General features: G+C 34.9%; 1 protein-coding gene across 1 annotated transcript; it reads right to left on the bottom strand.

Moving 5' to 3' along the window:
* Window positions 1–447: 447 nt before the first annotated feature.
* LOC130429981 (uncharacterized) lies at window positions 448–6067 on the bottom strand. Its single transcript, XM_056758846.1, has 6 exons — window positions 5886–6067; window positions 4056–4385; window positions 3587–3685; window positions 3328–3459; window positions 2493–2560; window positions 448–1805 (listed from the first exon to the last, which is right to left on the bottom strand). The coding sequence occupies exons 1-6, from the start codon at window positions 5926–5928 to the stop codon at window positions 1749–1751; spliced, it is 729 nt and encodes a 242-aa protein (XP_056614824.1). The 5' UTR covers window positions 5929–6067; the 3' UTR covers window positions 448–1748.
* Between the last annotated feature and the right edge of the window lie 10116 nt (window positions 6068–16183).

Raw genomic sequence — 16183 nt, 5'->3', positions numbered from 1 at the left:
TTTCTTACAGTGCAATGGTGGAGAAAATAAAGAGGTGACGCATATAACACATATGAAACGAAGACTTTCAACACTACTAGCATATTGTCACTGAATACAAAGTGGGAAAAATGTTGATATCAAACACTAAAGTCAATACTAAGAGTGCTGGACACCTACAGATCACATGATAATATTATAATGTTTTTTCCTTAGTTTAAGGATAAAATCCCAACTCAAATTCAATTGTGTTTAATACATAAAAAACACTTATAATACATTATAACAAAGTACATAAGATGTTGGCTTTACTTGAAGCTTTTCTTTTATTTCCTCTCTAAAAACCCTACACTACACTATCTCTCTATCATTTTCTATGACAGACATTTTTCTAACGATTTCTGTTTTTGTTATGACTGGATTTCTATTGTTAGTGTCACTTATTTATTATGTGAGTTTATCTAGTTTTAAATCCTTATGGGTTATTTATTTTACGTTTAAGTCATGAGGTCTCTACAAAGTTCTTTAGTTTAGGGCTCGGGGAGTCTGAAAACAAACTAGAAGCAGATGTGAGAATGTTATTATAAAGTTACGTTATTGCATTAGTTCTTGCACTTGAAATAAAAAGAACCATTTGCTATAGTTTAACTATGGCTGTAAATCTACAGTAACCACAAATGTATCATTTTCTCACTATAGTTCCTAGTTTAACTGATGGTGTTTGTAGTAAATCCATGGATCATTTACCTGAAAGGTTCTCATTGTTTTTTATGAGAAAGATAATCGTCATTTGTTAAGGACATGTTTAATACTCAGTTCTAATAAGAGACATGTCCAGTTAATCATCTTACTGTGAACCTTAAAAAATATACTTCAATTTCCACTTGAAAAATATCCACAATGTGTATCGCCGTATTAAACATGTATTATTGGCATATGGACCTTAAAAATCACAGCATATACAGAGTCAAGTCTGAGAACACTAATATAAAAATAAATCTTTTCACTACATCTCTCTTATTTCAATTCTCTTTGTACTGGATTGTATCTGAACATTGTGTTTGAAATGTTGTTTTATTGTTACTTTCTTGTTGTTACCTTCTTGTTTTACCTTCTTAGGATCAATCGCTTGTTGTGTAGCTTTGCATAAAAGCTTTGGCTGAATGAATGAATGTAAACAAAATGTATTTGAAAAAGCTGTACTACAAATAAACTTCAACTGAATTGACAACATTAACCTGAGCGGTACAATGTCAACAAACGACATAAAGTGAGATGCAGAGAAAACATCAAGGAAACTAATTGAAGGTTAAAATATTTAAAGGAAATGAAGGTGGTTTGTCAGGACTAAATACAAATTATTAAACAGAATCGTACGAAAAGATATTCTTCATGATCGTATAGGTGTACCAAATAACATCGAATACATCAAATTGAATGTGTAATTGAAAAAAATGTACTCGACTTTCTGAAGTTGAATCTGTCATTGAAGTATTAACAGTTAAACAGTTGTTGTGATGTTAAGCTCATTTAGTCATCTTTGAGAGAAATGACGCCTCCTTGTGTTGAAGTGGCGCAATGCACCTTGTGTTGTTTGTGTGTACAGAGGACTGACACTGTGCTGAGAAGCTCTGAATGTTCTAATTTAACACTCTGAATACATTAAAAAGATGCTGATGCCTTTAAATAAGCTTAAAACGGATAGACACGTTAAATAACAAATACATGTAAACATGTTGAGGAAACTGCATCACACAGGAATTCAAAGGTCAACGTTTCGTGTTGACATCAGCGTACACAACCTCGTCATCCTCTTCTTTAACTTTCTGTGAGAAAAACAAAAATAGAAGAAGAAAATGCTTCAGACTATATTTAATGTGAAATCTTTACTCAGATGTACGAGAAAGTCAACTGAAGAATAAACTGAGTTTCTGCACTGTTGAAATGTTTCACAGGAAACCATAAACATGAAGCTAAACTGACACGTGTGAAGATACATCTGTAGTGTGGTAGACGTGTTATGAGCTCTGCAATGGTCCTCACATGCATACTGTCTGTCTTAAAGTATTCAATAATAGTATACATCCCAAATCATAGTGTGTTGAAATGAGTGTTCTCAAAGTACCAGGATGTTCTGGTGAGCACAGCATGATATCAGACAGGTGGTTTTGTGTCTAGACAGCCTTTTTGAAAAAAATAGCCATGATTTTACTATAAATAAAACCAACAGATATGATTACTATAGACATGGTAACCACACGATATCTGTGATATTCGAAATAAAACAAATGATAGTAAATGCATCAAAAATGTGATTACTACAACAAAACCATGACATATTTTCAATAAAAGTGTATACAAACACACGGTATATTTGACGATGGTATGATGGTTTATTGTTTGCCGATGTTATCGATATAATTTGATTTGCTAGAATTATAGTTATTTATGTAAAGAACAGCAAATATTTTATTGTATTTATGTGATACAAGTAAAAGATCTTTCACACTTACTTTAATCTGTCTGTCTTGTTTATAGAATGTTGCATCAGCGTAAGTGACGTCATCCTCACAGGTCTGAACTGTAACAATAAAGACAAATGTGAAATCAGATTGCTACAGATTTTGTTTAGGCTTTCGCACCTTGAAATCATAAGTGTTTTTTCAGTAGAACGTAAACCACAAGTTTAAGTATTTTCATCTCGATGCGGCGCAGACGTGTCTAGAAAAACCGGTCCCAACCACGTCGTTGCCTTTAAAATAACAAACATTCGCGCTCAAAGGATGCAAAATGTGAATCACCCCTTAGAATGTTTAATAAAGTACATGACATCCTTTTTAAATAGACTGTTGCATCAGCATCAAGAGTTTGTTTCCAAAATGAAATAGCTCAAAAAATCATGTTATATAATGTGTTCAGTGTTGGTAGCATGTATTTTAAAGTTAGACTTTGAATTTTGATGTCAAATACACTTTTGGACACACTTATATTACACAAGATATTTACTTTAATTGCATCATAAGTAACCGTAGTTAAATTACAGAAAAATGAGAGTAATCTCTTACTTTACTTTTTCAAAGAAAATTTTTTTAATTACAGTGACGACTTACTTACTGACTAGTTACACCCAACACTGATTGTGTTATCATCTAATTATTGTCTATTAATGAGTTATTGTGGCTTAAATCAAAACAAAACAACTCTAGTTTGATTGATATTAATTGGAATGCACAATAAAAAGAGTTATCTCGTTTCAAATATCCATGTAAATATTGCTGTAAGCCCCTCCTCCTTCTCTAGAAAATGTTGTAGCTCTCCTTCTCTTGACAGTAAGTCAGTGTCATTTACCTTCTTCACATGTATCTTTGTGTTTTCTGCAGATGCAGAAGATCAGAAGAGTTAAAATCAGCAGAGATCCGACAGCAACAGCACAAGAGATGAGTGTTATATAAACTGAGGTTTGATGATCAACATCTGCTACTGCAATGATACACAACAACACATCTGTAAGAGTTCAGTTCATTCAGATTGCATCTTGTCAGTCGAGTTTTAAAACCACTATCCCTTCACACACTATAGCAACACAACTGAACATGTGCTTGGTTACCTGTCACACCTGAACTCTCTGATGAGGATGATGATGATGAAGATGAAGAAGATGGAGTTTGTGTAGATTCACTGATACTGATACTGACAGCAGTTGGAGCTGAAAGATATTAGATAATCACAGAAATATAAATAGATCAACACTTAATAAAACTGATGCTTTATCTGTCACTGTGAGACTTCATTGTGTTTGTCAAGACTAAAAAAGTCAACGTGGATTATGATGTGATGAAATAAATCAACTATAATAATTATTGTGAATAACTCTGGACTGGAACTAACCGTCACATAAAGTGAGAAATTACAGATTTAATTTACAAACTGCCTTGATGCCCGATGACTCCTGAGATAGGCACTGGCTCCCCGTGACCCGAGGTAGTTCGGATAAGCGGTAGAAAATGGAATGGAATGGAATTTACAAACTCAACCCAGAAAAATAAATTCAAATTATGAAGTAAAACTCTACTCACAATAAACACTGAGACTAAAACTCTTGACTGTATGATCATTTCCAATTTTCATTTTTAGATGATAAAGTCCAGAGTGTTGAGATGTGATGTGTGTGATGGTGAGATCTCCAGTCTGATTGTTCATCTTCAGTTTGTCTCTGAATATCTCAGTCTCATCATATATGGGATTAATATTGACTGATCTCTTGATTCTGGCGATGAGAGGACCGTTTACTCCAAACCTCCACTCTACAGTATCATCACGTGTCAGTATGTGAGTGAGATCAGTGTGTAGAGTAACAGAATGTCCCTCCATCACTGACACTGACTTCACTTCATCACCAAACACACCTGAACAACACAAACACAAACACACGATGAGTTTTATGATCAATTACACATTAAGTGGTTACACAGGGATTAGTTTAAATCAGGACTAGACTTTAGTTCAAATGAGGATATTTAAGTTATATTAAAAACAACTTTACAAAAAAACATTACTGGGCATCTTGAGACATCACAATGGTATTGATATATTTACAGATGTGTCCGTGCATGTTGATTTAAATCAAGACATTTCTATTATTTAAGTTAGTCTGGGATTAACCTTAAACCCTGTCCGTGAAACCGCTGCTATAAGTGCTACTTTAAACTCACTTTCATCATCATTTTCTGTTTTACACTCATTTTACAATCGTAAAGCAAAACTCTCTATAAACACAGCTTGTATGAGTGAAAGTAAACGCTGTCATCTGAACCCTTGTGTACAACAAACAAGTTGACCGAGACCACTGAAAAGATGTTTGATTGAAACACAACACGGACCAAAGCCAAATGAAGTCAACGATGAAGAACGAGTTAAAGGTTTGAGAGGAAGAAGAGGATGAGAAACAATCACAGATGGCGTTCGTCTCACTTTGGTTTGCATTGACTACTGTAAGCCCATCCTGACTTCCTAGACCACCATCATCAAAAATAACAAATGAACGCAAGAAATAACACACATCATAATTCTATTAATAGTCAATCAATATTTTTAATCTATACTTGTTATTTTAAAGTCGTGCGGCCTGATGATGTGGGCTTTACAGATGAAGGCCTCGTTCCACCCGGGCCCACATGAACACGCTCTCCCTTCAGACGTTACACAACCAGTAGATGTTGAAGAAGTATTTGCTTCTGCAAGAGATGTGTGAATGTTTGCATGTTGTTTGTGTTTGTGGTTGTGTAGATGTAAGTGTAAAGAGGAAATTGTACGCAAGCGTTTGAAACGTGTGATGTTCTTAACTCAACATGCTGTAAAATGAACCGTGAAATGAGATTTTTTAAACATCGTCTTATAATAAAAGTGCTGCAGGTTCAGAAAAGATCGATGTGTTGTTTTTAAAGTGATATAAAGAGAAACATAGAAAGACTTCGACTGATCTGTTCATGCGGTTTGTCTAGTTATTATTGTTCATTCGGGTGAAGAAGTTGATAGAGTTCATAAGAACATGTTGAAGTTTCATCAGGATCATGAGGTCGCTATTAAAAAAGAAATTGAACTCCTTCTGTGAGCACAAATCCACACTCAGAACCTTCAAAAGCAACTTTCAGAAGAACCTTCACAGCTTTTGGTTTTCATCACTTTCTCTAAAGAACACGAATCAAAGTCCAGTTCAAGAGCTTGTTTTGTGTCAGAGGTCGTCTGTGTTTGTGATGTGAACTTGATGGAGGACTCTTGCATTAGTTTGAGATTTCTGCTTGAATTTTTTGAAACGTGTTTTTACGTTTAGTCTGAAACTAATATGTGATGTGTTGTTCTCGCACTACATTATCACAGAAGCAAATATAGAAATGAAGTCAACTTACCTCTCAGAGTCCACAAGCACAACACAAGAGATGTGTAAAGCATTTTCTGTTGTGATGCTGTGAAATAAAACTCTCTAAAAGACTCAAAAATACACAAAAATAATCCAAAACTCAACAGAAGTGTTTCATTAATGCTGTTTAAAGCACATAAAGAATCGTCTCCTTGTCTTATCGTGACTAAAGTGAACAGGAGGCGGAGAGATGTGGGTTTCAAATGTGTGATTTTGTGCTTGTTTCTCATGGCTGTGTGTAAAACCTGAGACTGAGATCATCTGTGTGTGTCTGTTAGTGGTCAGTCGTCACCATGATGTAAATACACTTATGTTTGCACACTTGGTTTTTGCCCCTCGTAGGAAGTCTTTGTTTTTTAAACTGCATTAGTAAAGTTTTCCTAATTTGAACAATGGAGAACACAAAACATCACAAACTCTCTAAATCTCAAAGATAAATGAACATTCATCACTAACAAGTGTTTCTATATACTGAAACAAGACAAGACAAAGCAAAGCATGCTGGGATATATCACAAATCATGTTTTGTTTTTAAACTTTATTAATCTTTATAAACCTCAACAGGTTTGTGTGAAGATTTATCTTAGAGGTGACACACATTATTCTCTTTGAATGAAAACCAGTTTTTTTAATCATTGTGACGTAAGTAGCTTGTCAGACAGACGCATTGGGTGAAGCCACTCCCCTTTTGGAATTCCCGCCCAGATCTCATGCTCGCTGGTGTGTAAAGCCACGCCCCCTCATGTCTCTATCACCAGTTACACAACATTATTTCGTGTATAAAATATTCATACAACAAACACCTTTTATATACTGTTTTTGTATATTTGTTTTAATTTTATTAAATGTTTTTTTAAATTTAATTTACTGCTATAATGCTTTTATTTTATGCTTTTATTTGTGCATTTTTTTTCAGAAGCACATCTATCTGTACATTGATCCTTGAGTAAATCATCAGTAAACACATTTAAATAGAAGAAACACACAACTGAACCAAGCAGAGGTTATAAGTGTACTGACTTACTTCATCTACACATCAACATCAGGAGGAAAAATCTTATTTTTGCACAACAACTAAAGCGATTTAATCACAAACACAGATGCACAATGATATCAATTGTGTTATAGTTTTTATTCACATGAACGATACTGCAGTGTAATAAAATCAACATTAATCAATACAGTCAACTGCAGTTTCATCATCTCACCAGTAGAGGTCACAATTACAAAGACATCACTGACGACACAGATCTACAGAATTATAAAAGAAAGAAAAAAGATCCACAGAATGAATCACATGACTTTATGACAGAAATGTTAATCTTTCATGGAAACTAAATACACAACTGTTTGTAATGTTATAAATGAAATGAAATATAAAGGCTGTGTGATGATGAGGTTTAAAAAACAGACCAAATGTGGCTAAAGGTGAATTTCAGTATTAAAAGCACAACAACAATTCACTTCAGTGTCACAAACTCACTAAATGACATGAAACAGAAATGAAATGAAACTCTTGCTGTGGTCAACACATCAATGGTCAGATAACAGAGGAGTTTGGTCATATTTAATGCTGTAATGTGTGTAAAGCACATCTGTCATTTCAGACTCCTGTAAGAAAACACAAAAGAGAAAAACTGAATGATGGGATGTGAGATGCATTTAACAGCAGATAAAAGAGCAGAGATGAAAACCAGAGCCGTTGAGAGAGAGACAACAGAAGATCAACATTTCCGTGTGTCTTGTGATTCATGGAGACTTCAGAGTTCTGTCTCACTGTCTAGTGTAGCCGCACAATAGTTGTGTATTGATGTTGTCTGCTATAAACCCATCAGAAGAGCAGATAACACACATCTAGTGCTCTTATGAATATAGATGACTACACACTCACTGCTGGAAATCACAGAAACAGACTATCATCACTGTACCTGATGTGTTAGTTGTGTGTACTTGAACTCATCTTCACACAGAAGGTCTGACCTGTAACAATAATGACGGAAAACAACACAACACTTCATTAGAATCAATTACACAATGATTAAAACACAATTATTTGAACAGATGTTTCAGCTGCGGGTCACTTGAAGAAAAAAATATTTATGAGTAGTTCAAATGTCCTTGTCGATGTGTGTTTGTGTGTTTTCTGCAGATCAAACAAAAGCAACACAACTATATTAAATAATGAGTGCGTTCCTCATGCTGAAATGATTCACAGTTCAGTTCATTCAAGGAAAACTCAACTTTATCATCTTGTCACTGGGAATATATATGAAGTAGATTAGATATCTTGTTCATGAAGGTTTTTATAAAGTAAATATCACACTTAGATAATTTAAAGATGTGTTTATCTGTCACACCTGAACTCTCTGATGATGATGATGATGGAGTTTGTGTAGATTCACTGATACTGACAGCAGTGTGAGCTGAAAGATGTTAGAGAATCACAGAAATATAAATAGATCAACACTTAATAAAACTGATGCTTTATCTGTCACTGTGAGACTTCATTGTGATTGTCAAGACTAAAAAAGTCAACGTGGATTATGATGTGATGAAATAAGTCAACTATAATAATTATTGTGAATAACTCACAGCTGAAGGGTGTTGTTAGAGCGGCACGATTCCAAGTGGAGTGATTTATTCATGAGCGCTAGACTCTTGAACTTTAACTGCTTTTATAAAATGGTCACCAAACAATACAGATCAGAATAAAGGACTGGAACTAACCGTCACATAAAGTGAGAAATTACAGATTTAATTTACAAACTGCCTTGATGCCCGATGACTCCTGAGATAGGCACAGGCTCCCCGTGACCCGAGGTAGTTCGGATAAGCGGTAGAAAATGGAATGGAATGGAATTTACAAACTCAACCCAGAAAAATTTGTTCAAATTATGAAGTAAAACTCTACTCACAATAAACACTGAGACTAAAACTCTTGACTGTATGATCATTTCCAATTTTCATTTTTAGATGATAAAGTCCAGAGTGTTGAGATGTGATGTGTGTGATGGTGAGATCTCCAGTCTGATTGTTCATCTTCAGTTTGTCTCTGAATATCTCAGTCTCATCATATATGGGATTAATATTGACTGATCTCTTGATTCTGGCGATGAGAGGACCGTTTACTCCAAACCTCCACTCTACAGTATCATCACGTGTCAGTATGTGAGTGACATCAGTGTGTAGAGTAACAGAATGTCCCTCCATCACTGACACTGACTTCACTTCATCACCAAACACACCTGAACAACAAAAACACATTCACACGATGAGTTTTAGGATCAATTACACATTAAGTGGTTACACAGGGATTAGTTTAAATCAGGACTAGACCTGATTTCAAAGACTTAGACTAGACTTAGTTCAAATGAGGATATTTAAGTTATATTAAAAACAACTTTACAAAAAAACATTACTGGGCATCTTGAGACATCACAATGGTATTGATATATTTACAGATGTGTCAGTGCATGTTGATTTAAATCAAGACATTTCTATCACTTAAATTAGTCTGGGATTAACCTTAAACCCTGTCCGTGAAACCGCTGCTATAAGTGCTACTTTAAACTCACTTTCATCATCATTTTCTGTTTTACACTCATTTTACAATCGTAAAGCAAAACTCTCTATAAACACAGCTTGTATGAGTGAAAGTAAACGCTGTCATCTGAACCCTTGTGTACAACAAACAAGTTGACCGAGACCACTGAAAAGATGTTTGATTGAAACACAACACGGACCAAAGCCAAATGAAGTCAACGATGAAGAACGAGTTAAAGGTGTGAGAGGAAGAAGAGGATGAGAAACAATCACAGATGGCGTTCGTCTCACTTTGGTTTGCATTGACTACTGTAAGCCCATCCTGACTTCCTAGACCACCATCACCAAAAATAACAAATGAACGCAAGAAATAACACACATCATAATTCTATTAATAGTCAATCAATAATTTTAATCAATATTTGTTATTTTAAAGTCGTGAGGCTTGATGATGTGGGCTTTACAGATGAAGGCCTCGTTCCACCCTGGCCCACATGAACACGCTCTCCCTTCAGACGTTACACCACGAGTAGATGTTGAAGAAGTGTTTGCTTCTGCAAGAGATGTGTGAATGTTTGCATGTTGTTTGTGTTTGTGGTTGTGTAGATGTAAGTGTAAAGAGGAAATTGTACGCAAGCGTTTGAAACGTGTGATGTTCGTAACTCAACATGCTGTAAAATGAACCGTGAAATGAGATTTTTAAAACATCGTCTTATAATAAAAGTGCTGCAGGTTCAGAAAAGAACGATGTGTTGTTTTTATAGTGATATGAAGAGAAACATAGAAAGACTTCGACTGATCTGTTCATGCGGTTTGTCTAGTTATTATTGTTCATTCGGGTGAAGAAGTTGATAGAGTTCATAAGAACATGTTGAAGTTTCATCAGGATCATGAGGTCGCTGTTAAAAAAGAAATTGAACTCCTTCTGTGAGCACAAATCCACACTCAGAACCTTCAAAAGCAACTTTCAGAAGAACCTTCACAGCTTTTGGTTTTCATCACTTTCTCTAAAGAACACGAATCAAAGTCCAGTTCAAGAGCTTGTTTTGTGTCAGAGGTCGTCTGTGTTTGTGATGTGAACTTGATGGAGGACTCTTGCATTAGTTGGAGATTTCTGCTTGAATTTTTTTAAACGTGTTTTTACGTTTAGTCTGAATCTAATATGTGATGTGTTGTTCTCGCACTACATTATCACAGAAGCAAATATAGAAATGAAGTCAACTTACCTCTCAGAGTCCACAAGCACAACACAAGAGATATGTAAAGCATTTTCTGTTGTGATGCTGTGAAATAAAACTCTCTAAAAGACTCAAAAATACACAAAAATAATCCAAAACTCAACAGAAGTGTTTCATTAATGCTGTTTAAAGCACATAAAGAATCGTCTCCTTGTCTTGTCGTGACTAAAGTGAACAGGAGGCGGAGAGATGTGGGTTTCAAATGTGTGATTTTGTGCTTGTTTCTCATGGCTGTGTGTAAAACCTGAGACTGAGATCATCTGTGTGTGTCTGTTAGTGGTCAGTCGTCACCATGATGTAAATACACTTATGTTTGCACACTTGGTTTTTGCCCCTCGTAGGAAGTCTTTGTTTTTTAAACTGCATTAGTAAAGTTTTCCTAATTTGAACAATGGAGAACACAAAACATCACAAACTCTCTAAATCTCAAAGATAAATGAACATTCATCACTAACAAGTGTTTCTATATACTGAAACAAGACAAGACAAAGCAAAGCATGCTGGGATATATCACAAATCATGTTTTGTTTTTAAACTTTATTAATCTTTATAAACCTCAACAGGTTTGTGTGAAGATTTATCTTAGAGGTGACACACATTATTCTCTTTGAATGAAAACCAGTTTGTTAATCATTGTGACGTAAGTAGCTTGTCAGACAGACGCATTGGGTGAGGCCACTCCCCTTTTGGAAATCCCCGCCCAGATCTCATGCCCGCTGCTGTGTAAAGCCACGCCCCCCAGTGTCTCTATCACCAGTTAGACAACATTATTTCGTGTATAAAATATCCATACAACAAACACCTTTTATATAATGTTTTTGTATATTTGTTTTAATTTTATTAAATGTTTTATTCAATTAATTTACTGCTATAATGCTTTTATTTTATGCTTTTATTTGTGCATTTTGTTTCAGAAGCACATCTATCTGTACATTGATCCTTGAGTAAAGCATCAGTAAACACATATAAATAGAAGAAACACAAGCAGAGGTTATAAGTGTGCTGACTTACTTCATCTACACATCAACATCAGGAGGAAGAATCTTATTTTTGCACAATAACTACAGAGATTTAATCACAGACACAGATGCACAATGAAATCAATTGTGTTATAGTTTTTATTCACATGAACGATACTGCAGTGTAATAAAATCAACATTAATCAATACAGTCAACTGCAGTTTCATCATCTCACCACTAGAGGTCACAATTACAAAGACATCACTGACGACACAGATCTACAGAATTATAAAAGAAAGAAAAAAGATCCACAGAATGAATCACATGACTTTATGACAGAAATGTTATTAATCTTTCATGGAAACTAAGTATTCAACTGTTTGTAAAGTTATAAATTAAATGAAATATAAAGGCCGTGTGATGTTTAAAAACAAACCAAATGTGGCTAAAGGTGAATTTCAGTATTAAAAGCACAACAACAATTCACTTCAGTGTCACAAACTCACTAAATGACATGAAACAGAAATGAAATGAAACTCTTGCTGTGGTCAACACATCAATGGTCAGGTAACAGAGGAGTTTGGTCATATTTAATGCTGTAATGTGTGTAAAGCACCTCTGTCATTTCAGACTCCTGTAAGAAAACACAAAAGAGAAAAACTGAATGATGGGATGTGAGATGCATTTAACACCAGATAAAAGAACAGAGATGAAAACCAGAGTCGTTGAGAGAGAGAAACAATAGAAGTACCAATGTGTTTTTTAAAAATGCTTTAGACATTATTTAATGTGAAATCTTTACTCAAATGTAGGAGAAAGTCAACTAAGAATAAACGGAGTTTCTGCACTGTTGAAATGTTTCACAGGAAACCATAAACATGAAGCTAAACTGACACGTGTGAAGATACATCTGTAGTGTGGTAGACGTGTTATGAGCTCTGCAATGGTCTTCTGACTCTCATGCATACTATCTGTCTTAAAGTATTCAATAGTGTACATCCCAAATCATAGTGTGTTGAAATGAGTGTTCTCAAAGTACCAGGATGTTCTGGTGAGCACAGCATGATATCATACAGGTGGTTTAATGTCTAGACAGCCTTTTTGAAAAAATAGTCATGATTTTACTACAAATAAAACCAGCAGACATGATTACTATAGACATGGTAACCACACGATATCCGTGATATTCGTAATAAAACAAATGATAGTGAATGCATCAAAAATGTGATTACTACAACAAAACCATGACATATTTTCAATAAAAGTGTATACAAACACACAGTATATTTGACGATGATATGATGATTTATTGTTTGCTGATGTTATCGATATCATTTGATTTACTAGAATTATAGTTATATATGTAAAGTACAGCAAATATTTATCGTATTTATGTGACAAGAGTAAAAGATCTTTCACACTTACTTTAATGTGTCTGTCTCGTTTATAGAATGTTGCATCAGCGTAAGTGACGTCATCCTCACCGGTCTGAACTGTAACAATAAAGACAAATGTGAAATCAGATTGCTACAGATTTTGTTTAGGCTTTCGCACCTTGAAATCATAAGTGTTTTTTCAGTAGAACGTAAACCACAAGTTTAAGTATTTTCATCTCGATGAGGCGCAGACGTATCTCGAAAAAACGATCGCAACCCCGTCGCTCCCTGTAAAATAACAAACATTCGCGCTCAAAGGATGCAAAATGTGAATCACCCCTTAGACTGTTTAATATAGTCCATGACATCCTCTTTAAATAGACTGTTGCATCAGCATCAAGAGTTTGTTTCCAAAATGAAATAACAAAAAAAATCAAAAATCATGTTTTATATTGTGTTCATTGTTGGTAGCGTGGATTTTAAAGTTAGACTTTGAAATTTGATGTCAATTCCACTTTCGCACACACATATATTACACAAAGTATTTACTTTAATTACATCAGAAGTAACTGTAGTAGGAGAGTAATCGCTTACTTTATTTTTTCAAGGGAAAAGTCATTAAATTACAGTGACGACTTACTTACTAGTTACACACAACACTGGTTGTGTTATTATTGTCTATTCATGAGTTATTGTGGCTTAAATCAAAACAAAACCAACTCTAGTTTGATTGATGTTATTTGGAATACACAATAAAAAAACGTGAGTTTTGATCATTTAAAAAAACTGAGTCATCTTGTTTCAAATATCCATGTAAATATTGCTGTAAGCCTCTCCTCCTTCTCTAGAAAATGTTGTTGCTCTCCTTCTCTGGACAGTAAGTCAGTGTCATTTACCTTCTTCACGTGTATCTTTGTGTTTTCTGCAGATGCAGAAGATCAGAAGAGTTAAAATCAGCAGAGATCCGACAGCAGCAGCACAAGAGATGAGTGTTATATAAACTGAGGTTTGATGATCAACATCTGCTACTGCAATGATACACAACAACACATCTGTAAGAGTTCAGTTCATTCAGATCGCATCTTGTCAGTCGAGTTTTAAAGCCACTATCCCTTCACACACTATAGCAACACAACTGAACATGTGCTTGGTTACCTGTCACACCTGAACTCTCTGATGATGAAGATGATGATGATGATGATGATGATGATGAAGATGGAGTTTGTGTAGATTCACTGATACTGATACTGACAGCAGTTGGAGCTGAAAGATGTTAGAGAATCACAGAAATATAAATAGATCAACACTTAATAAAACTGATGCTTTATCTGTCACTGTGAGGCTTCATTGTGTTTGTCAAGACTAAAAAAATCAACGTGGATTATAATGTGATGAAATAAATCAACAATAATAATTACTGTGAATAACTCACAGCTGAAGGGTGTTGTTAGAGCGGCACGACTCCAAGTGGAGTGATTTATTCATGAGCGCTAGACTCTTGAACTTTAACTGCTTTTATAAAATGGTCACCAAACAATAAAGATCAGAATGAAGGACTGGAACTAACCGTCACATAAAGTGAGAAATTACAGATTTAATTTACAAACTCAACCCAGAAAAATATGTTCAAATTATGCAGTAAAACTCTACTCACAATAAACACTTAGAATGAAACTCTTGAGTGTCTGATATTTTCCAATGTTCATTTTTAGATGATAAAGTCCAGAGTGTTGAGATGTGATGTGTGTGATGGTGAGATCTCCAGTCTGATTGTTCATCTTCAGTTTGTCTCTGAATATCTCAGTCTCATCATATATGGGATTAATATTGACTGATCTCTTGATTCTGGCGATGAGAGGACCGTTTACTCCAAACCTCCACTCTACAGTATCATCACGTGTCAGTATGTGAGTGAGATCAGTGTGTAGAGTAACAGAATGTCCCTCCATCACTGACACTGACTTCACTTCATCACCAAACACACCTGAACAACACAAACACATTCACACGATGAGTTTTAGGATCAATTACACATTAAGGGGCGGTTTCCCGGACAGGGTTTAAGACTAGTCCCAGACTAATTTAAATGGTAGAAGTTCCTTGATCGAAAACAACTTGCAATCACATATCTTAAAATAAAAAAGTGTGATGGTTGTGTCTCGAGATGTACACCAGTAATGTCTTTTTGTAAATTATGGTTTTAAAATGACTTAATTATCATAATTAAACTAAGGCCTAGTCCTGGTTTAAACTAATCCCTGTCCGGGAAACTGCCCCTAAATGTTTGTTTCCCGGATTAGTTTAAATCAGGACTAGACCTTAGTTCAAATGAGGATATTTAAGTTGTCTTTAAAAAGCAACTTTAAAAAAAAAACATTACTGTGCATCTTGAGAAATCACAATGGTATTGATATATTTACAGATGTGTCAGTGCATGTTGATTTAAATCAAGACATTTCTATCATTTAAATTAGTCTGGGATTAACCTTAAACCCTTAAATCCAGTTCAAGAGCTTGTTTTGTGTCAGAGGTCGTCTGTGTTTGTGATGTGAACTTGATGGAGGACTCTTGCATTAGTTTGAGATTTCTGCTTGAATTTTTTGAAACATGTGTTTTTACGTTTAGTCTGAAACTAATATGTGATGTGTTGTTCTCGCACTACATTATCACAGAAGCAAATATAGAAATGAAGTCAACTTACCACTCAGAGTCCACAAGCACAACACAAGAGATGTGTAAAGCATTTTCTGTTGTGATGCTGTGAAATAAAACTCTCTAAAAGACTCAAAAATACACAAAAATAATCCAAAACTCAACAGAAGTGTTTCATTAATGCTGTTTAAAGCACATAAAGAAACGTCTCCTTGTCTTATCGTGACTAAAGTGAACAGGAGGCGGAGAGATGTGGGTTTCAAATGTGTGATTTTGTGCATGTGTCTCATGGCTGTGTGTAAAACCTGAGATCATCTGTGTGTGTCTGTTAGTGGTCAGTCGTCACCATGATGTAAATACACTTACATTTATGCATTTGGCAGACGCTTTTATCCAATGCCACTTACACTGCATTATACATTATTCAAATAAATACATTACGAAACATTACATGTTCTTTATTTTATTATGTAAAAATGTTTATGCGAGCATGCAATGTAATGTTTGTGCAATAAATC

Source organism: Triplophysa dalaica, chromosome 10 (assembly GCF_015846415.1).
Source record: "Triplophysa dalaica isolate WHDGS20190420 chromosome 10, ASM1584641v1, whole genome shotgun sequence".
NCBI lineage: Eukaryota > Metazoa > Chordata > Actinopteri > Cypriniformes > Nemacheilidae > Triplophysa > Triplophysa dalaica.
This window is presented reverse-complemented; position numbering and strand designations above follow the sequence as displayed.

Coding starts and splice junctions, on each gene's coding strand:
- LOC130429981 (XM_056758846.1), bottom strand. CDS start 5,928: ATGCTTTACACATCTCTTGTGTTGTGCTTGTGGACTCTGAGAG. Junction 3,686..4,055: donor TTTTAGTCTCAGTGTTTATT/GTGAGTAGAGTT, acceptor AATATCTTTCAG/CTCCAACTGCTGTCAGTATC. Junction 2,561..3,327: donor CAAAGATACATGTGAAGAAG/GTAAATGACACT, acceptor TTATTGTTACAG/TTCAGACCTGTGAGGATGAC.